At 35.8% G+C, this 24724-nt stretch overlaps 1 protein-coding gene across 1 annotated transcript in view; it reads right to left on the bottom strand.

Moving 5' to 3' along the window:
• Positions 1-7527: 7527 nt before the first annotated feature.
• The window catches only part of LNPK (lunapark, ER junction formation factor), a 39054-nt gene continuing 21857 nt past the window's right edge, over positions 7528-24724 (bottom strand). The window contains 5 exon segments of the mRNA XM_032189718.1: positions 7528-8486; positions 14259-14429; positions 15723-15793; positions 16485-16590; positions 20977-21201. Coding sequence (XP_032045609.1) covers positions 8290-8486; positions 14259-14429; positions 15723-15793; positions 16485-16590; positions 20977-21201 — 770 coding nt within the window. The 3' untranslated portion in view covers positions 7528-8289.

Genomic DNA, 24724 nt, shown 5'->3' with positions numbered 1-24724 from the left:
GTCTCCAAAGATTAATTTCCACATTTACCCTATTTGCAAAATATTTAGCTTAGAAGCATCCTTTTTTTTTTTTTCCTGAAATAATTGCTTACAAGATGAGAACTAAACCACAATCTCAAGTGTAGTAAAGGTAATTGCTGCACTTACTGCTTATGTCATGTTGATGTATTACTATGTATCAAAGGTCACAGTTCTGTACTCATACATTATCAAATTTGAAAGAGCAATATTCGATTCTGACCAACCTTTAAACTGCCCAGAATGTGTGTGAAAATGGATGTAGGGCTAACTTGGGTTTAAAAAAAAATGAACCCATGTTTCGGAAGCTGAGGGGTCAATCAGCCAGACTGACAGGGTTAGGTGTCAGTTCTGTGTGTCTAATACTCCCTTAGATTACCAATGAGGTGCAGTACACTGATCACAAGCTAAAGCAGCTGTACTAATGAAAATGAAACCGGCTGAAAAAATTAGGTAATACAGGCCCGTGACACAGGGCAGTACCTTGTGGACAATAATGCAAGAATAAGGACATAAATCACCATTTAGATACAATAAAACCTATACTAACCCCCCTGCAATGTGTTTGCCGATGGAATCACTGGCAAAAGTCAGCATCTTCACAACTGCACAGTCCTCCCATGAAGTTGCCACACTATTTTTATATATATTTTTTTTTTATACCAAGTCAAAGCAGGCATGCAATGCCTCTGTTTCACTGCACATTTGCAGCTGTATGCCAGGCTGACCTGTGAGGGTGGCTGGCTGCTGATGCCATCGGCCAGGAATTCTCCCAGCTGTTGGTAGTGCAGACAAATGGGGCTTATCAGAACTTACTCTACCCTGAACAACTTTGTTTTTCTACCTATGCCACTCCAGCTGTGAGGATGGAGTTGCACTAAGGAACCAGGGAGACCTCCCCCACCCTTGTTCGGTTGTATACGAGGGCTTTCAATAAATATGAAATCCAAGTTGATTGAGTACAGCTAGCACAGAATGAACTACTAGAGAGAACCATCGCCTTAAAAACCATGCATCGCTACTATGCAAAGAGCTAAAGAGCAACTTGCCTCTTCGTCTCACCACCAATCTGAATCAGGTGAATATTCAATGGCTTTTTCAGAATCATGTTTTTCCATAAGAAATTACACAAATAGCAAAGGCAACATTTTTCAACACTGGCTATATGATTTCATACTTTTAAGGATTTGCTTAATTTGGTAAAATATCAGATTTCAAAAGGTGACAGAAGTTAAAATATTTCCTCAATTACAAGCAGAAAAGCTAAGAACAACATTTTCATGAAGTCTATCAGACCTTGAGAATTCACACTGATCAATGTCTTAGCCACTGGTTTTAATCCTCAGCTGATATAATTTCTTATCAAGGCCATTACAATTCAAACAATATTTCTGAATAAAGATACTATTTATACTACATAAACACACAATATTTACTAATGCAACAACAAGGCTATTACAATAGAAATCTATTACAATAGAAACAAACTATAAACATACAGGATCTCCTGTTTAAATAAAAACTATGTACAAAATATACAGGATATAAGTACAAACATTCCTTAAGAAATACCAACTTTCATATTACTTCTCAAACATCATGTAAAATAATTTTTTTGTGTGAAATGTTGTATGCTAAGAAATTCAAAATTAAGTTTCCTCAACTGAGTAGAACGCCTTGAAGCAATACAAGGAATTAGCGGGCAGACCATTTCAGGATAGCTGGAAGGTCTGTTGTTGCTCGAGTGTTCTACAAATGTAGCATCTCTATTTTCATTTAGGCAGCAAAATGGAGAGAGAGAGAATTATTTCAATATAAGCTACAAATTTAGAGTTGAATTTGAATTTACAAATTGAATACCCCAAATTGCTGCATCTCCAGTATTTGCCCCACCTTATTCTCTCCTGTGTATCTGATTATTTCAGGATTTTGCTGCAGGTACTTCCCTCAGACAATTGCAATCTTCCTTTTGCATATTATTCTTGTCATACAACAGGAGAATACGTGATTTCACAGTGGTAAAGGCTTACAAAACACTCTTAAAAAAGATTAGTAGTTGCTTACTGAAAATGCTTAGCAGTGCAGTGCCAGGTGTGTACAGAAGTCTGGAAGATGTTTGTTCCCACAGTGACTATGGTGAGAAATAACAAGTATTATAAGAACTGGTCAGGACCCTCCCTTCTAAGTAAAAATTAAGTCCTGATCAAATTGATTTTATGCAACCTTGGAAGGGCTATATTATGATTCAGTGCTTCAGATTTTGCACTGTTGCCAAGTTAGATAATCTATCAAGAATCTTAGGAGTGTTTGCTTTAATCTCAAAACCCCAAGGTTTGGGAGCAAATTATTGTATAATCAATATGTCTCATTTTAAAACCCTTCTCTCTATCCTGCCCATCATATACCTCTGTAGGTCTTATTCTTGCAGAGGAAAGATTGAATGTGACCTGACAGGACCCCAGAGAGGTTCACAAATCAAAAGCAATGGTGAAGAGAAGTCAAATTCCTTGAGACACATGATCAGAAGGGACAGGGTTTTTGTTGTTTTTTTTTTTTGTTGTTTGTTTTTTAAATGCTGGAGGGCAGCAGTTATTGTTAAGAGCTACAACCACCTTGTTGCATACACAAACTACCAATAGAGATCAAGTGCAAAGCAATTCCAGCCTACTCAGGATGCCATCTTTTTCCTCTGAAGAGACGGTTTTCAGAGCATGAAGTACTTAACTTCAGACTACCAGACCATCTCAAGCATTGAACTCTTCCAATGGAAGTTTAGGTTTTCCTCTGACAGTTGTGAAGCATGGTGTGTGAACACACCACGACCTTGAATCCAAAGCCCTGTGCCAGTCAGCCCAGTAGGGACATAATCAAGGTGAGGAATTAACACCAGTTCTTCTCATCATCCTCCACAAACTCAGAAACTTCCAGTTCATGGTCTTTGATGGAGTTGACAGAGGAGATCACTGCCACTGATTACCAGTTTTCTAATTCAGTTTTCACAAGCACTTTAAATGTATCAAAACTTTCTGGCAAAAACTCTTCTATGAAGTTATCACCCAGGTCCCATCATTTAATACGTTAAGTCAAAAAAGACAGGAGAGGCAAACAACATGAAAAAGAATCCAATGATAACCAAACAGTCTCCTATTGACCTCTCATTCTCAAACTCCATTTTAAACCTCTTGCCCTCCGCAAGGCTGATCAGCCAAATAACTAGGAACTTCAAAATTTCCAGTCTCTTCCAGAGTTTTTTTTCACAGTCAACTCACTCTCCTATAAGTTTTAGTATATTATGCTTGTAGCTTTTTTAAAAAATGGTGTTTGCAGTGTAGAGATTATTTATGTGAAACTTCAGCAGCTCACTGTGACAAGAATCTAGACAGGTTTGCACTTACTAGTTCCAAAAAGTAATCTAAACACAAGATGCTGAGACACTAACTTTTAACCACATGACTGGACATGCGACTGAACAGGAAAAAACATCTCAGAAATACTATTAAAAAAAACAATCAGCAACACATGGAAGGAAGTGAAAGTAAAGATTTTGCTTCAACATACTGATCAAATTATGTTTGCCAACAACATTGCTAAATCATATCCATCAGGGTTATTTTCTATTGAAACAGTCAGAGAAGGGCCACACCCCTGTGGATTGTGTTCCTCATTGTGGAAGTCCTGACAAGCTTTCTCTGGAGTGAGGTTTTATTTATAAGATTAAAAAGTATTTCACAACTCTTGCACTGAAGACTTGAAGACGAATTTTTAACAATTATTGAATAATTAACAGCTTCCTCTAACCTACTCACCCATTACCACAGATTCACAAGTGCACAAGTATTGCTAAGAAAATACAGTATGGAACCATAGACAAGAGGGAGAACTATTTTTTTTTTTTTCCCCTCAAGCCTCTTTAGCCTCTTATTGTGTTTTAAGTAGTAATTACTATTAGTTGAAAAAAGTTTTAAGGTCTAGTTTAATTGAGAGGAGGAGCAACTTTCTGCTGTTGTCCTCAAGTAGTGGCTAGACAGTGGCTTACTCTACCAAATTATCAGTCACTGATTTTGGGATTAATTCTAAAAAGCAAACAAGCTTTTTGTTTTTTGTTGTTAATTGCAAAGACATACTGTTTCTGACATAAGAATTTATTGATCTGGAGTATGTACTGCCATGCAATAATAGCCAAACCCTGCTACATTTTCTAGAAGTGCTTTAAGGCCTTGTCCTGTCAGACAAAACAACTTCCCAATCCCCTCCCACCTGGTGCCCCAATTGGGTTTGCCCCACTGTTCTTTAAATCCTTCCATCAGCTGTGGTACTCAGTACTGCTGCAGTACTCTTGTACCACAGCCTTCTTGATCTTGATCTCAAGGCAAGCAAATACACCCCTAGTTACATGCTTTTGATAACTTCTAGACCAGTCTGTGAATGAAGGCAGCTTCCATATCAGTTTTGTTTGCTTTTCCTTGCAAGCTTCTACTTTTCCTCCTTGTAGACTGAACAGCTCTCTTGAGACAAACCACTTTCATAATAGAATTCCACTAAATGATCTATTTCTGTCAAAATGTTTAAGGGCAATCAATCATGTTCTCCTTCAGAGTAGGTATTACTGTAAGAAGTAGCATTCCCTTATTTCCCTGTTCTGAAGTGTTCTTAGCAACACTTAAATTTGACCAACTGACTCACTTCAATTTATTTTGAACTAGAACATTCATTTGTCTTTAATGGTAGCTTGTACACAACCAGGATAATTCCTCTGTAATACAACTATTTGGATAAAAGGAAACCTCTGCAATTACTCACAATATTTCAGAAGTAATAAAAACCTAGCACCAACAAGTTTCCCAAGTTTCACTACTTCACTTCAAGATTTTGTTCTCCATCCAGACCACGGGAAGAAAGGAAGCTTGTATAAAGTTTCTTGCAAGTGTGATTTTCTTTGGACCCAGTTTTCTAATATTTTTGAAATAAAATGTGATTCGAGTACATACTAGGAAGTCAGAATACAGCCAAAACATGGAACCGTAGTATTTTTCCTGTGCTTTCTTCCATCCCCTAACTCCAATCATTCATAACACAATCTGCAATTGGATTAAATATCATCAGCAATTTTGCTCTGCATAATCCTACTTTAAGTTTTTCAGGGTCACAGACGTGACTAAGTATGGCTATTCAAAATCTAAGCTTTGTTTTCTTGGCATGTATTTTTAGATTTTGATCTAGTTCCTCTAGGACAGAGTATCTTTCTTACTATTGACTCTCACGGTAGTCAGAAGCCGAGAAGCACCTGCTGCAGAAACGGAATCCTCTTCTCTCATGTGTCAGGACTGAGGCACACATACTTGGCAGGAGTTCTGTGAACGCTTACTATAAATTGAGGAAAGCCTGGAGTCTATCACATATACCTCCTGAGTTTGAATTTACTTGCAGATTATTTCACCTTCTACCCTCATTTATCATACCTTTAAAACATTGAAAAATTAGGAAGTTAAAAATAGATCTCTTTACCAAAATACCTGGATATCTTCAGCATCTTTTGCAAACCTTCTGAGACAATCAGGAAAGAATGAAAATGGTAACAATTTGCTTGGATACACTGTCCATGTTGCCTTTTTTTTTTTTTCCCCCTTCTGTTCTCCCCTAAATCAAAAAAGCCTTTCAGGGAAAAGTGTGCTTAAAACTCACTTGTTCTCTCCCCCAGAATTCTAGGTAGCTCCTGGTCTCAAGTCTAGGGTTTTTGCTCTTTAACAAGTATTTATTTTCACGTGAGGTTAACTGTCTTTACTTGATCCTTTTACTAAATCAATAGCATCAAGCATTCCTTTTGCAAGCTGCTAATATCACATTTAAGAACATTTGGAGGAATAATGCTTCCCTGCTTCCTCTCCACACCTGATTCTCCTCTTTCCAAAGAAATTCAGATTCCCAACCTTACCCAGCTGAAAGCATCAGTTTCCTTGACAAAAGCAGAATAGCTGACAGACATCTTCCAGGCTAATGAAAAAATAAATAGCTCTAATATCAACAGATTGTTTTCTCAGTCAATTCAATAGATATTATGTATTACAGCTCAATGATTGCTTGTTAAGGGAAAGAAATAAAATTACTCTAGAAAAAACAGACACCCAAGATAAGATTTTTCAAAGGAAATAATACACACCTAGAGTAATCTCAGATTCTGAGGGGACAGTAAGTAATTCACGCATTAAACATCATACACAGGATTATGTGTCAAATTTTGCTTATTTCTAGTGCTTGTCAGTACATCCAACAACTAACTGGTCTAAACTACTGAAGTATCTTATGGTTTTCGTTCCAACAGAACAATCAGCCTCTGGACAGATAAACTAGTGATGTACAAAATACAAAGAAGATATTAACATCTGAAAGTCTTACAGAATAATACAAATATTTCAACTTTCAGGCAAAATTATTTCCATTTCTGAAGACACTTTGGAATGTAAAATACATTCTCTTAAAGAATGTATTCCCCTTTGTACCCTGTACCTTTCTCATATCCTAATAGAATATTTGAAGGAAAAAGAGCCTGTTTTCTTTTTTATTTACAACTAAGATAGTTACACACAAGACAGTTACTTGTTTTTACTAATTGTTGTTTATATAAATATAGCCAAGCATCTACAAGCACTCCCTTAATCACTTGCCTACATTCTGTTTAGAATTCTACTAATTAAAATATGAATTGCAATTTAGTTAGTGAACCAGAAAAAAAGATTTCCTCATTTATCTAAATAGAGACTTTCTCCTAAATTTCTATCTTGATGAAACGGTTGAGCTTTTAAACTAACCCTAGAGAGTCAAAACAATTATTTGGAAAATAAATCATTGCTGTTCAGGTAAGAATTATATCTCTTATTAAAAGATGGTCACATTCAGAAATGTTTTACTTGTATAGAGCTTTTGATTTACTAAGATTGAGACTTTTGCTGCCTTTACAAAGTAAAACCATTTCACTTTAGGACCAAAATGATTAAAAAAAAAAAAAAGGCTTGAAGTTTCCCCTTCCTTCCATATTGTAAAGTACATGGAAGACATCATAGACATTATAAAACTACTCAGTCAAACTACACAGGCTCAGCATGTGTTTAAAAAAAATAAAAATCAGTTTGATTTAGACATCTCATTTCTAGGCACCAGAAACATGCTAGTCCAGGTTCCCAGTTGTTAAAAATAACAGGAAATGCACACGAGTCATTAGCTTCAAAAGCTACATAAACACATACAGCTTCAGTAATCCAGCAGCAAATGTTCACTGCAATTTTAACCATAAATACGATCAACAGACTTTAAGCATAGTTGGAAAATCTTTTGGTAATCACATGTAATCTCCCACTACCCATGAGGGATCTATTTCTATTGCAAGGAAGCCATCTTAGCAACATACATACATGTTCCTTGTAACATTCCTCCTGAACTTCTACAAAGAAACTGTAGAATTGCTGCATAAAACAGAACAGAAGTTCTATTCAGTTCTAGGAATCACAAAGCGAATCTTGCTGCTAGATGTCTTTATTTTCCTTTAACAAAATACACAAAGGCACAAAATTCACTCATCTTGTCATTATTGTACAGGTATAAATAGTGCTTTGAATTCAAGTACAATCAAGTGCAGAGACTTTCTATATTTTATGTAAACACAAAACAGTTCTGTATGTACGTGCCTTTGGTTCATCTGCAATGCAAACACCAAAGGAGATGCAATTTTTGTGAGTGTCATTTAACTTAATCCCGTCAAAAAGTTAGACAATGAATAACATTAACACCACTGTTATGACACTTTCTATATGCTCAAGTCAAATGTCGGATGACATCTCAGCTTGTAAACATCTGTACTTAAGATGTATTCAATTTAACAGGGAAGAATTAAAAAGTATCTTTAAGTTCACTAGACCAAACTTAACTAGGTCAGTTGTGTTGTGGCGAGTTTGTGGCTCTTCATTTGACAGCTAGAGAGGTCGAATTTTAGGTCACCTTTAATAAAACTTATTTTAAGTTTTTAAATATGCAAATTGAGCAACGGCTATGACTGTTAGACTTCAACGAACTATACATTCTGTGAGTTAACTTATTTAAAGACACATGCTTAATTTACAATACTCACTTTCACACATAGCTTTGACACACTGTGGCAGTTGAGGCAGTTCAAGCTCAAGCGAGATTTTTAAGTTGTACCATTTAAAAAAAGCTCACCTGAATAGTAACAACAGGCATGAACAAAGCTAAAAACTAGCTACTGAAGGCACTTGAAGTACTTTATTCAGCTTTCACTAAAGATTCTTCACTTTGTTCGGTTGAAATAGCAGAATCTGAAACAGAGTCTTCAGTTGTTGAAACATTTTCTGGTACTTCTTTTTCAACTTCTTCAGCTAGCCCATCATCCAGCTGCTCAGCACTTAGTGCTTTATCATCTGTCTCATTTGTCTCAATGCTCTGGGATGGTTCTTCAGATTCTGTGAGAAGAGAAATGATAAAATAACCATCTTCAGAAATGAAGATGTAGCTAATATTTCTAGAGGGCCTGTGAAAATATTTTGCAATCACACCGATTTCAGCTAGTCACCACAAAGTTATGAAAGGCCAAAAATAATTTTTCTAAAAAGGAGGTCACAGGTAAAAACTATAAAATTGAAGAAAAAAGAAAATACTATGGGAAGAGAGTTCACCAGACCCCAGTGAAAATACTGCATGTTATATGTGTCTGTTCACACTCAGAACCTTTCCAAGCTTGTTTGTTTAACAAGAGAGAATGCCAGAATTAAGACATTATCTTAATTCAGCTTGTGCTTGGTAATGGAAGTGTTAGCAATTGTACAGGTTTTTCTGCATAAGTTCAACCACCACACAGAGCCTAAACACTCTACTTGGTGGAAACTACATTTAAGGAGCCAGGTAGTTAGAAAAAAAGACAAAAATCCAGTTCCCAATATCTCAAAACTGCCAGCAAAAGTTATCGAGTATTCTTAATCTTCCTACTGTCAGTTTTCTTCCTCCTCATCTGAACTCTATTTTCTTCAGCCTCCAATTCTATGAGTTTGTGCCTTCTCCTGCTCTAGCCCCCCCACACCTAAGTTACATTCATTCTTTATTGCTGCTTTTGAAGCTTTAGTCACAAAGAAAGCATAGGATGGGAGGAAAAGAACTCCATGCCTTCAACTCATGTGTAGTATAGTGCAAACATTATTTATCTACTCAGGTTCAGTCCTTTATTCCTCAGAATTATGATCCAGCAACCTGTAAAACGTGACTTGTTCTTAGCCTGGTCAATGTAGGGATTGAGGGAACCATGCATTCAGTGTGATTAGGAAGATGCTGAGCATCTACAATGGGCTTGAGGACAGCCCCAAGGACAATAAGCCACTAGCAGAAACTTCTGTTGAAAAGCAAAAAGCCTGATAGACTGCATGTTCCAACTATCTGTATTCAAAGGAACAGGAAAGGGATGCTGCTCTCACTGTTATATTCTACTGAAAAGCATGGAGACACTGTTTTCCTAAAGAAAACAAGTCAGGTATTTATTTCACATGGCCTTTCCCTTCACTTTAATGAACTTAGTAAAACAGCTGAAACTCTGCAGAATATACAATTAAAAAACAACTTAGATGGAAAATTAATAATTAAAAGTCTGACAAAATTAAGGAACTAAAGAGCAGATACTTTAAAACAGGAAGCTGTGGCAGTCACAACAAGCAATGCTACTTGTTTGCTCCAACTGCAAACATGATCAACCTGTATTAAATATATACAGTGATTTCATTTTAAATACACTGACTAGTGGAGAGTCCACTAGATCTTAATACTGAGTTATTTAAATTACTGCTTTAAGTGCAGTAGCTGAATGATAAAGCTCTAAAAGTAAGCTTAAAGATGACAAAAGAGAGGTGGTACCCTTGATGATCAGTTATTAATACATGATTTAACTGAATGCAGCTACGCATATATAATCTCAACAGCGAACAGCTTAAGGCAAGTTTAAGAACTGTATCAATGCAATCTTAAAAGTCCTGCTTCCGGCTACACAAGTTCTGTTACTAGCACTTCTGCTTAAAGCATAGTATTTACTTGTATGTACTTCACACTGAGAGGTCAGCTACCCCTCTTTTTGTTGCAGAGTATTTCATTGCATAACCAGTGGTATCACAATACTGTATCACTACTAGGTCAAGAGAAGAAACATGTCTGGTATGCAGGTATTCACAAAGCCAGAAAAAAACGTAACCATTTCTTAAAAAAATAAAGTTGTTAAGAAGTCATTAAACTTGAGTTAAGCTGACAAGGATCTACTGAGATATCAGAATTCTAGCCATACTAGCTGAACTAAGGAAAAGGCACAGCAGATACCTGGATCTTTTCAAAGAAATAATGGCTTAAAAAGATATAGCATACTCATGCTGTCCTGCAGAAGTAGTGCAGATTTGGTAAAGAAGCAAAAGAAGCAACCAGATCTTTTTGTTTGATTGGTTTTTGCTGTTGTTGTTGTTGTTTTTTGGTTGGTTATGTTTTTGTTTGTTTGGTTGGTTTTTTCAACAGTCAACTGAGACCATTTTGACCAGAAGCTTATTCCTTAGTACTTTGTCCCTGACCAGTTTAATTCCTAAAGTTTCTACTCCACTTGTAACATTTGCCCAAGGCCATGCCACTTTTGGTAGAACTCACAAATAAGCACATACGTGGAACAACTTGGAGTGTTATTTTTGAAGGACAGCATTACTGTGAACACTTCTGTTGAAGTGCAAACCAGATTTCTGCATCTGCCTTTTAAACGGAAATCTTTTCAAACATACTAACAGTTGTTGTATGTCAAAAATCTTCAGATGCGCTAAAAGCATTAAATTATCAAAATATTTCATCAGACGGTCAAAGAACTCCATAGAATCTGGAGACAGCAAGGGAAGTTGTCTTCATAAAGTCCAGATTTCATCATGGTGATCAGAAGTTCAAAGTAATCTAATGAAGACCTTTGAACATCAGCACTAGATATTCAACACAAAATACTCAAGCTGACAAATTTTCTTGTTTCATCTTTCAAAACATTGTTAAATGATAAGCCTATATCAAGGACAGTGCAATAGTACCAAACATAAGGAAAGCAAAATCAACCACAGAGTTAAAAGTAGTTCCTGGTGTTATAATGTTTGGGTCTTATACAGAAAAATAATACTTCTGAATGCTCAGAGACTAGCCTTTGATAAAAAAAAAAAAAAAGACACAAAAAAAAAAGTGAGGTATATTGCTTCATTCTGGTATTAAAATTTCCCAAGTTACACTGCTGAATAGTGAACCATGACGTCTGTGCCAGTAATCTGCATCAGACTGACAGCTGACGACTCCATATTTCCAGAGGATTACAAAATCCAAGGTTCAGTGCCAACAGCACTCCACATAACCATTCTTCAGTTCTCATATCTATAGGAGTAGCACGTAGCATGCTTGTCACTGCATGAGCACACAACTGAAAAAAAGATTCAGCTTCATGCTCTACTCATTAGTAAAGTAGCTGACTAGTGAAAAAATATTTATAGCACTTCTGCATTACATTAGCTTGCAATTTTTTCAAACTATATAGCTATAGTTTAAATGAGTTACATAGAAGGTTTAGATATCCCTGTTGTCAACACTGTGGTGAGTATGGTTTCTTGATGTTAGTGTTTGTTTACATCTAAGCAAAGATACTCTATTCTTATTATGACAGCATTTATATTACTACAGTGAACAAAAGCTTTCCCCAGAGCTATCCCTTCATAGCTTAAATTACAACCAAGGAAGCCAAGTTATGTTTCAAATTAGGGTTCTGATGGAAAAAGTGATTTACTGAAAATGATATTCTCATTCGTAAGACATTACTTTGTGGCAAGACACAGACTGATAATGCACAATGACAAATGGACCCGGTAGCACGCCTATGTTGCACCTCAGATATTAGTTATGTTAAATATTAACACATACTCTATTTCTGGCTGCTTACTAATGACTAAAAGAGAATGTTTCATATCATCTTGTAGATGAAGTATTCAGAAAAGATCAGGATATTTAAACTACCTTAAAAGACAAATCAGCATACCAGTTACTTATTTCTTATGCCTCTTCTCAAGACTTTCAATATAACTTCTTAACAGTAAAAGAACTGGTGAATAATCCCCACAGTGCTTTCTTTTGTTGTTTTTCATTTATTATTTGTAATTAACGGAGCACAGCAGAATACAAGACCACACTAAAAATAAAGTAATTTTCAGTGTTAAAGGTAAGCTGAAAATTTCACATATGCTGCAATAAAAACATTTTACGTTTTATCCTGAAAAGTCTGCTTTCATAAGAAGTAAGAAGTATTTTGTAGAATTCTCACTCCCACATCTCACGTACCTACAGAAAATCTTGCACTAATTCTAAAAGGCTTTACTTATAAACATCTATAAATTCGCTCAGCAGCTCAGACCCATTAAAAGCATAGTCTGATAAACATTTCCTTCAATGATAATACCAGCTTAATTAGCACCCCCCTCTCTCAAAACCTCTATGAACCTGCAGTTGAATAACACTTAGAAACCCTCAAGGCACACACCTCCAAAAGCTGAAGCCTTTAAGAGCTTTTCCATTTGATTCACACAAAGGAAAATACCCTGAGTTTTGAAGACCCCAGTAACAAACCATGTCTTTTTCTACAACAACCTGTTGGTTTTTTTTGTTTGTTTGTTTGTTTTTTAAAGTAGCCAAGAAGCTCCAATCCATACTCTACTCACTGAAAAGAGAATAAGACCATTTGAGAGCAAAGGTGAAATTTGCATTTTCTTAGCTAGCTTCACGGATCTGATTTAGGTCTTGCTTCACTACTTTTATCGTGAAAGAACATTTAAGTAGTTACATTCACTGCTATCTCTGTTGCCATTCTACTGTAATTCTCCTTCTCCTCAGCTGTGCTAATACAATTGTTAGAATCAGGTATATGAACATATTTAAGGCAGACTGTAACCCGTGGCACAGGGACAAACGCAAGGAAAGAAAATGTCATCTTAATCCACAGTACTTGAATATGAAGTTTTTCAACTACACCGCGTGATATGTTAAAATTAATTTCTTCCCTCCTGTATTTTGTTCCATCCTACAAAACAAGACACTATCCCCTTTTAGGTGACCCAGCAACGAGTCAGGGAACTAAACAAAGTGACTGAGGCCACTTCTCCACTGAAAAGCAGTTAAGGGAACACTACAACACAAGAAAAGAAACCAAACAAGTTTTCCCTACAATGCACCCTTCATCAGACCGCACCTAGAGATGGGTACTGTTAGATAAGTCTTGCCTATCAGTCTCACTCAGCCTTTCCGTGCCAGGAATTAAAGCAGATGCCATTTTGTACTCAGTATTAAAGATCAAACAGAAGTATCCTGTTACATTCCAACAGTTTCCTATAGACAACGCCTTTAAAGACTGAATATCAGGGCTGTACCTTCTTCAGTAACTTTTTCCCCACACGCTCCCACGTTTTAAAGTAAAGTAAAATTCCATTAGGTATTCAACAGCACAGCCAACTGGAGATTCTTTGGTTTGAAATTATAATTTCTGAAGTCTTTTAAAACACTGCATCTTCCTGTTGGCTGTATACCAGATGCCTACTGTATCTGTAGACTATAAAATGTCTCAAAAGGAACTATGCTAAATTAAAATTGACAATTTGTCTTTGAACTCCCTGATTTTAAACAAGGCAGTTTTACTAGATTTTCCTGCCCTGAGGAAAACAGCAAAATGAACAAAGGCAGAAATTCCAACACACCTTAATCAAATGACCTGCTGAACACAGTGGAAGTTAACCACTTCAGGACATATTCTCTTCTTAACTAATTTACAGCACTGTTTTCAATCCGTTTATCAGTACCACTAGAGTGAAGAATTTTGTTATAAGTGAAGTATCAGTACCACTACAGTGAAGAATTTTGTCTCATTTGCATGAGACATTCTGCTTAATATAATGAAACGTTAGGGTTCTAGAGAAGACAAGGGCATCAACAAGCTAAGCTAGAAGCAGGGACAAGACTTGAAAAAATATGAACTGTACCTACTAGGAAGTTGTTCTTATAAAAAAAAAAAAAAGAAAACTCACTCAATATACATCATATATACGTAACATTTAAACCTATCAATGAAAGCTGGCACATTCAAAACCAGCATGCATGGGACATGGAGATTTCATTGGACCTTAAATAAAAGCAGACTTTGTGAGATTAGCACATACCTTCTGTCTGCTGATTCTCCTGCAGTTTTCTCTCTCTTGACTCTGGGTGCTCAGTTTCTGATTGCAATTCTGTAGGTTGTTTTTTTTCAAAACTGAAATCTGGTAGTCTTGGAGCCTGAGGTCTCGTTTTTCTTGCAGGATTCAGGAAGAAGCAGTAGGCACACCTAAATGCTACACAAAAGCACGCCCAGTAAGCAGTCTCACTAACCAATTTAATATTTCACCTTATTCCTCCACGATACCCTAACTATCTGAAACACTAAAACTAATTAAATTAATAATAATGCCTGAGAGTATGTCCATCAAGTTTACAGAAATCGTTCCATACAGTTCCCTTTTCAACTTCAGCATACATTTGCTTCTTAAATATCTGTTTGCTATCACCTCTGCTGCAGTTGCACTTTTGTCCATCATTGTAAAGTATTTGACCACAAAGAACAAAATAATGCAATTCAGTACTACAAGATGTTGCCACACAATGTTCTTTTGTTCTTTGCTACAAAAGACCTAAGTTAGAAGATAACTTTTTTTTTGTTGAGATGTCACTATGCTCACCCTTTGATTAAGTGGATGCTTCATATCTCCCTCACTATTTGCTCCTTTAGGAGCATTCTGCTCCAGCTTAAGAAAAAAAAATTTGTTCTGAAGTACAGTATCCCACATAACAGTTAAGTGAATATTTTCACTAAAACACTGGGGGTGGGGATGATTATTTCCTGCACATTTGAACTGTGAACACACCTCAGCTAACATGATACAGACTAAATATATTCAGATGCATAGGAAACTTTCAGCCTATACTTCTACCGTGTTGTCTATTTTCCTCGCAAAATTAAGAGAAACAAAATGAATTAGAAGACTTATCTAACATTCCCTAGTTTTTTTGAACATCAGGCTTACACTTGTGGCAGAAAGGAGGCAAAATAAAACATCTGTGTTCAATAAAGAGCTGTGTCTGTCTTAAGTTATCATCAGCCATAAATTCACATATAGCCCCCCTGGGCTTGTTCCCACTCCTTTTCTGATACCTCCCCAAGATCTTCTTGCCAGAGACAAATTTTGTTTAAGTTCTGGTAAAAGAGGAATACTTTAATGTCAGATAGTTTCTCAATATAAAACCCTTCTGAGAACCATTTTAAGCCAGTAGCAATTTTAAGGCATGTACTGGAGGAAGTACTGGAGGAAGCCTATTTCTACTGAAGAGCTTTCTACACATGAAATCCTCGGCCTGAAGGTTGCAATAATGTATTTCTTTAAATTTTAAAGCAAATCTTAAGATACAGAGCAGTAAGTTACCATAAAACTGTTCCCACATGAAGTGACATTTCAGTGTCAGTTAAGTATTTAACTGCAACGAAAATGAAGCATGATGCATTTTAGTCATGAAACACAAACCAACTACTGTAGTCTGCTACAAATTAGTTCTCACCTATGTATTCAAGCCTCCTACACATTAGTTCTTACCTATGTATTCAAACTCCTCCTTCAAAGCCATACCATTGTGAGAAAAACACTGCTGACATATTAGGGCGTACCTAGAAAACATGAACACTATATAATTACATACCTTTAAGCAGTAACACACTAAATTAGAAGATGCATTTTACTATAGATACTGACTAACAGCTTAGGCATTTACTCTTAAGAGGTAATTTCCACAGTCAAATGGATTTAGTTGGCCCTACACAATAACCACATATTTAAAAGTAATTTTTAAAGTTGGTTTAGAAACAGTGAAAGACTCTCACAGTTGAACAGATTTTTAGTATCAGCAGTGTCAGAAAATAATATCCAAACTACTTACAAGTTTGTACTTCATTAGAATACAGTCAGTATGAAAAGTGATCATGTTTAACATGGAAATTCAGATACACCTGGAGAGTTCTGAATGCAATCTGAAAGCATTTATAAAGGTAATAAAGCTAAAGTGATAATCAAATAAGTTGTGAGGTTTTTTGTTAAATATAATGTATTTACCTACTTGAGTATCAAAGATTTTTTTTTGTATCAGATGGCTAATACTGTTCAAAGTAGAAGCTAATCTTGTCAAAATGGTTAACATCTTCCCTACAGATTTCTTATGAAGCACTAAGAAACAGCCATATCATAAGAAAGTTTCTGACAATTTGCAATACTTTTAACCTTGAACCTTCTGGTTTTAAAAAAAAAAGTTAAGAAGCTCCATATCTCCCACATATTTATGTATTCCCTTTAGCAGTATTTTACCTGTTCTGAGGACCATCACCAACCAAATATTCAATAACTCTGTCCACAACACCTCTTTCTCGAGGAAGAATAGGCCTTGCTAGAGGAGGACCTGGAGGATGAAGACCTAGGAAAACATGAACTATGTCAAATTGATTTTCAGCTATACTACTGTATATAATCTTTCGCTGTGCATGTTAGTGCAATAGAAATTCTGCCTGCTTAATATGAATAACCATATTTCTTAATCTACTAGGAAAGGTGCAAGTTTTTTCAACCCACAACAGTAGAAAGTTCTACTGCTCCATCTTATATTAAATCATTTTACTTCCACGCATTAAGTTCCTTAGAAATTAATTTAATGATGTACTTAATGCATTAATAGCATTTAATGATTACTCACAATTATATGTTTTTTAAACAAGCACCCTAGAATTGAGTTTTCTTTATACACTCTGAATTCTATATATTCATTTTTTCAAGTTTACACCTATATATCTGGTAGAAATCAATTACAACACTAAAAGAACTAAAAAAGTTATCAAAGAAGCCCCCACTGGTTTCTAGATGGCAGGTGTCTAACTGGAAACATGCCCAGTGTAATCAGTCTACATATTAAACCATCTAGCCACTTGATACATTTGCATCTCCACATTTATTTTAAAGTTGGGTATTTTCAGTTACGCTTCGTCTAAAAAGCCAGACCACCACTATTGATACAGATATTTTTAAATTCCATGTGTTTACCTACTATCAAAATAAAACTCCTTTAAAAACAAGTAACGACAGTAGTTGCTACCACCTTCATCTCATAGGGCAATTAGAGCAGATGAATGGCACACATTTGTCTTTCCACACACAAAGTTCTAAAACTTCTGCTCTACTACAAGACCATTATGAACTGCCAATTGCCATTTATGTAGCTTTCAGTCCTTACTTCTACCTTCCCTTCTAGCCTTGACATAGAAGCTAGGCATAATGAGCAACAAAATTTGGTAAGAAACATCACCATTCAAATAACTAAATAGCTAAAATCACTTCCCAAGGACACATTCCTGGCCAAAAGGCATTTTATACAAGTCAACAGCTTAGGTGGACTTTTATTGATGACATTCAGCTTTTGACTCTTTTTTCAATTTACTATCTGTCTAGTAGAACAGATAGTTCTAGTAGAAGATGTGTTTTACAGAATCTCCTATAAACAACTTAAAATAACAGACTACTAAAAGAGTAGTTTTTGTTAATAAATTGAACTAATTCAAAATGGCATTTAACTGAAAGATACCAAGGGAAAAAAGTGACTTTCAGACTTTTAAGCTTCTCAGATGATAGATTTATCTTTCCTATAGCACTTTATGCATGCCTTGGTGCTGCTCCCAGCTAAAATCATGGCTCCCAGCAATACAATTCATATTTTCATGCATATATGCACAGAAATAGCATGTGTGCCATAAGTATAGAGGCAAAGACAACACAGCAAGTCTCACCATTTAGTATACTGATCCAAGATAAGCTTTCAGTTTAAACATAGCATTGGATGTAACAGGCAGTAATTACCATCTCAAACCTGATACCTTTTATCTCTCACAGATGGGAGCAACAACAGAAAAAGTTACTTATACCAGAACGTGCTATATTCAGCTGTAAAGCTGAAGTTCAATAGCTATGTATGATTACCTGGATACCCTAGGACAAATGTCAGAAACACAGTTTCAAGAAGTAGGACCCAAATATTTAGAGCAACATCCTCTCCAAGTCCTACACGCAGAATGAGATTAATTTCATCCTTACCATTGCAATGTTTCTGTCAGTTCTGGAAAACTGACCTGAAGACTATCCTGATCTTAACAAGTACAATAAATTTGAATAGAAAATACTGCAATTTACATGCTTATTATACTTTTTAAAATAACTCTTGCTTTCATAAACAGGGGACCTGTAGTCAAGAGATGTAAATCAGGGAATACATTCCCAAATTATTCTTGTATTCTGGGAACAAGTAGTACTGAAGACTAAGAAAATCCTCAAAGCAGTCACAGGAGAAAAAAAAAAAAAAACAGTCCACCATTTGCTAGGCAGAACTCTGTATTTCATAGATTTGGAAAAAGCTACCCAGAGAAGACTTTAAGCAAAATACATTTGCTAAAGCTTCACAATAAAAGGCCCAATGCTTCCTTTAAAAAAGTGAATGGTCAATGTTTGACACAGGTGTGAAAGCAAAGATCTGAAACACTAAAAATCTACAATAATATTAGAATTCTAAAATAATTTTCCTCAATATCTGATTAACACTCAAACATGGATTTAGTATTATATTCAAAAGATATTGTTTTCATATGACCTGTATATCACAACATATGAAAGTTTCTAGTAGTTAAAAACTAAGATAAACATTAAGTACCTAGAACATGCTCCAAGAAAACCTTCATTTACCTGCCTACTAATAACTCAAACCAATCATCTCAGTTCTCATGCTGTTACGGACACCAGTAATTAATATAAACATCAAAAGCAATCATCGTAGAAAGACTGGTCATTTTTGCAAAGCTTGGCAAACTCTCAACTACCTGCTGGTTATTAATTTTCAAACATATGGGAGCTCCATGGTAATACACATTAAATTGATTCTCCTCTACAAAATATAGTATAATGAAAATGAATTATTAATCTTCTCCACTTTAGAAATAATTAAGGCTATTCATATTTGTTGCAAGCCATGCATAAACTTAGATGCAATGATATTACTGTTACAGATACTGAATTTACATACTTGTCACTACAGTTACATGACTGAAGTTTTATGCAATGGGAAGGTTTGGGAAAACTCAACAGAAAACAGGGCTTCCACACTGACAATTACAGCTGCTTCCACTGCTGCATACAATAGAAAAATGTGTTTGTTCCAGTGAAAAAATGTGCCTATAAAGCATTAAATACTTTAATTAATACAATTGGCAACTGTCCTTTTAATAGTTTTTTTTTTTCCTCTAAACATTTTCTGCAGCAAAGGCTAACATTCATCCAGCTTATTCATTGTGCCTGAATCTTCTTCCAAGAAAAAGAAAGAATATAGCTAAAACTGTTTTATCATATAGCCAGACTCAACCAAGAAGGATCATGTGATGTTAAACTCCATAAGGAATCTTCAATAAGCAGGTTTCAGTAAACACCTTTTGAAACAAAATGACCAGTTTCTTTGCGTGTGGAGCTAATTTGTGGTACTTCAAGATAATCAGAAAGTATTAATAGTTTGCTTTTATTCCTGGAATGAACTGCAAAGACAAAAAAAAAAATAGCAGTTTCATAATACAGGTAAACAATTACCAAGCAAAAATAAGACTTTAAGGATCCTGAGAAGAGCTAAGAGATCACAACTCTGTGACGAGTTTATTCCACTATACCAAATATTTTGAACAGGCATATTAAAATTCAGCTATGCAAGATTTTCCATTAAGAGACAGGGTGCCAACATACAGTACTACTTTTACATTGTACCATGGAGGTTAGTAAGCAAGGAAGTACAGTAAGACTTCAGCTAAGTTAAAAAAAAAAAATCAGGGAAATGCAGCAGAAAATATTCTTGATCATTGTATACAGAGCAAAGAACTACTCCAAATTACAGTGGTGCTGAAAAGGATCTTGGCAAGTTGCATCCCTTTTACTTTCAAGATGACATTTTTATCTCCTCCATTGCTTTGTAGTCCAACTTGACAGACATCTTGCAACAAATGGAAGTCCTGGCACTACCCTGTCCTGCTTCACCTTCAACGAGCAGAATGAGAACATCTGCCCCTCTCTCAAAATCTCTCAGATGTTATAACATGAACTAACTTGCATAAGAGGGATGCTATTTGATAAAGTCCATCCCTTCCGAACAGCAAACCAGAAACGAAGGGAAAAGCATTTTCAGGACATGAAATCAAGTTTTAAGGAACATCCTGATTTTGACCCGTCAGTAAACACTTGACTATTGTACCAAACTAACATACGACTTTAGAAAAATTCAGCTACACCACAGACAACTTCTCTGGCACATTTGCTATTTTACACTTTAATCTATGAGTATAGATTGCATGAGTATACCTCCTAGAGTAAAAATTTAAATAAATGTCAGGATGCATGTTAAAAAATATGTGCAGGGTTTAGTGAGAAACATGAATGTATTCGGAAAGTGTTCTCCTCTGTACCTGATTTATATAACTGTAGAGCTCTTCTAAACTAAGAACATAAAAAGGTATGCTATATTGTTGACTACAGAATACTGCAAAGTTTTATTGCCATTTAAACAAAGAAGCCATAACAGTTAAATGAGCTCAGGCAATAGGTTTCAGCATCAAAAGGTGCCAGCTGTAAAGAGTTATGGCTAATTGAATATGGAACTCCTGCTTAATCAGATAACTGCTCTGCTATTTCCAAATGAAATGCCATTTCCATACTGTCTGAAAATGGCCTATTTTATTGGTAACCAGAGAAAACAATATAAACTGTAAATAACATTAAGTGTTCTGTTTACCCATTCCAGGCACTGAAGTAGCAGGGGATCCAGGGTGCCTTGGTGGAATGTTTGACTGCAAGGATGGCACAGCAGTTCTTTCCAGTGGCCCACTCAGAGCGGATGCATCCCTCTGCAGATTAGGAGATGCTGTTACTGGAGCAAGTGATTTTGGAGAGCCTTGTTTAGGAGTTGCAGGCGTGGGTGTAGAAGCATTTCTTTGAGCTGTGGTCCTCTGACGAATTTCTGACAAGAATATGTGCGTACTGAATTTAACATTTAGCATTATAAGCAAGGAATGGTAAAAGCATATTAACACAGCCACTCCAACCAGCCAGAAATAACCGAGTGAAACAAAACCTGAAATGTCCATAACTAAAGATCACCCAGTGCCTGGCTGAGCACACCATAGAAATAAAGCCAATGCACAATGCAGTGTTTTAATAGTAATGATTGGTAACTGTGTATTTGGGGTAAAAGCCTTACAGAAGACAATTAGCAGATGCCTAGCTTATAATTTTATACTCTAAAGCAGAATGTTGGAGATACCACCAGGAGGATTCAAACCACAAAGTATAGATCGAACTAACTACTTTTTTTATGCTACAGCTTAAATGTGTTTCCAAGCACGTAGTATGGGAGTACAACTATTCAATGTCTAAAATACCCAGGCTAAGTGCCCAGAGCTGTTAGGAAGTTTGCAGATAAACAAAAACAATTTTAAAATGATAACAAAACATATGCAGATCATCATAAAAAGATTATATAGTTTTGTTCACTCTTTTCAAGAACAGTACCAACAAACCGTGTACTTGCATTGTCACAAAGCAAGAACAGGCTCTACTGCATTGTTCCCTTACTTTTACCTCTTCTCAGTCCACTACCATGGAGTTACTACTACGTCACTACCATGAAAGGTTTCTTCAGCTCTTCTTACCTGAAGCCAGAGTTCTCATTAACGTCAATGGGAATATCATCCCAGTAACACATTGCAGTTTGGATATTATATCAAGTCATGTAAAGTTGAAGTTCCATTACATTTATACATGAGTTTATTTACCAAAACAGTGCCCAGGAACAGACATCCCTATCATCTATTTCTCATCCTTCCTGTACCTTAACACCTCTAGAGAGTCTTTGAAATACACTATTGCAACATCACATTGATATTTACCCTCATTTCAGGACTCTGGATATAAACGTGGTTAACACATGATGGCTCAGTCTATCGAAAGCTATATCCCATGAATGTCTACACCGAAGGCTACAGTACCCTCCAGAAAAGCAGTTTCTAGTACCCACAATATTTTGTATGAACTTGCTTAGTTAACTCTACAACAAATGGAATTTCATATTGGAATTGGACTTCAAATTTATCTCCCTGAGTTTCAAGATTAGAGATACTTTTCCTGCTGACTTTGCAACAGGCTGGAAGAGTTTCAGTTCTTAGCAGGCAGTTTACAAGTGGCCACAGGGAGATAGGTATGCTGAAGTCTTTTGGAACAATCTCTGTCCCTGGAAAATAAAACACTACTCCACTATGCTCTCGTATATACTGGGGGGATGGTAAGCATGTGATGAGAGCTTGTACTGCCTAAGGAAAAGCTGCTATCACTGGAGTACTAGGTCAAACATAAAAGTTCAGTTGGAAGATTGCCAACATCCAACACCAAGAAATTGCAACAGATGTAGGCTATGTTCTTGCCTACTGATCTGTACATATGAATAGCATTAGTAAACACCAGAAGAAAGGAAAGACTAGCAGTTTCAGTGAGAAGATTGAAACCACACAAGTCTTACTAAAAACCCATCTAGCTCAGTTTCATATTGAACAGAATGAATTATTAGCTTTCCCCTTCCACACCCTCCTAGACATTGCTGCATTAGCTGACGCAACTTGATCTTCCAATTTAGATCACCCAATGGGTATGAAGATCTTGTATGTTTTTAAGTTTATATTAGCATATAAAATTGGGCCCCTTATTCTCTGGATTGTGAGCAGTACAATAACAGGATAAATTAGTGAGCTGGTCGCAGAAATTCCTTAAAGGTTTCCTTGGTGACTTGTTTCAATTTTGAAGACTGCATTTTAACTGAGAATTCATCTATGATAAACTTCACTATTGACATTTTAGAGCTTTTTATGAGAGACAGTAGTAGTAGCATTTCAAATCTAACTACACTAAAATAACTACAACACCTTCTCCATTTACTCATTCACAACTCTGTGTAATTCTGACCAATCATGACTAATCTACAAAAAATATGTTGTATTAATAACAAACCTCTTGCAAACTTCCAGGCTTCCACAATTATAGTCCCACAAGTTAACTGAGTAAAACATCTAACTGGTTCTCTACTCACAACATTGCTACTGCTGAGGTAATATGAATGAAGCTCTGCAGTTTTCCAAGCTTTCCCCCTCCATGAATTATTTTCATGCATCTGCTAACCAACTGTATGCGTAGCTTAGAAATAGAACTTTTATTCTTCAAGAGTGTTGCAGTCCAAATTTTGTACTTTCTGGCACTGAACAATACTGATACATAGGGGACATTAATAGTGCTACTTACAATTGATGATTCAGTACGATCTCTTAAGGAATATTAGGATATTGCTACTGGTGAGACCACTGTATCTTTCACGTTTACAAACAAAAGTATTCTGTTTCTCCCTCACTTCAAAACTTATACTTCATTTGTGTAAAGAACGAGAGCACTATGCAAGCCAATATGTAATTCACACAGCTTGTTGGCTTTAGTGGTAAAAGATCAACTAAATTTTTTCTTCTTTTTGGTGCCTTTACCCAATCCACAGCTTACAGCCATCTGTTATTGCATTATTTTTAATTCAGATCATGCAGCAATCTCAATCACAGTATAGCCCCACTAACAGTTGCATCAGTACAGTTAAGGGAGCAGGTAACAACAATAGGATATTGTTGTTCTATATTTATTCCACTGCCAATATATACACCTAACCTATTTTCTTCACATGGCCAGAGTACTGAATGCTCATTAACTCTAACCCTCAAAGTATTTCTTAAGATAGTTCCTTCTGGATTTCCAGGTGTTTCCTAATGCCAAATCTCAAGATTCATATGAATCGTCTGTTAAAACAATTAATTTTTTTTTTTAAAATAGCAATTTTAAATGTGACAAAAGTCACAAGAACTGCAAAAAGATCAAAGCACACAAAGCTTTGATTGTTTTTCTGTATGATTGTTTTTCTGAAAATTAACTACTCTGTAATGCTGACTGACTAAATCTTTGTACTAAATTTATTTAATGTACATTTCCATTTCAAATGGTAAGTCAAAAATTTACCAACTCCTTATCAACTACTTCATATACAGTAAATCCAATGACTATATATTAGTCGTTATTTACCCCCTTTTCAGATAAAGACATCATTACAGAGCTTAAGATAATTAGTTCTGCAACATAACCAGATTGTCTTCTAACTGAGACAAGATGACCAAGGAAGGGTTAATGTTAATTTTTAAGTTTCTATTTTATTAATTTCTAATTCTATTAATTTACTAATTCTACTGCATATTGCATACAAGAAATTACACCTTAACCACATTAAGGTGCCATCTTGTTGTGGTAAGTTGTATACTGCACAGAACAAAACCTAGTATTTGTTTGGGGCAGATATTATTTAGCATAAAAAATAAGCTAGTACTTCTCTGATACCTAGAAATTGAATGAATTACTATACATACCAAAAATGGGTTATTTAGGTAAGTCTCCCCATTTTCACAAGC

This window comes from Aythya fuligula, chromosome 6, assembly GCF_009819795.1.
Source record: "Aythya fuligula isolate bAytFul2 chromosome 6, bAytFul2.pri, whole genome shotgun sequence".
NCBI lineage: Eukaryota > Metazoa > Chordata > Aves > Anseriformes > Anatidae > Aythya > Aythya fuligula.
The sequence above is the reverse complement of the archived record's forward strand: the minus strand, read 5'-3'. Positions and strand labels throughout refer to the sequence as shown.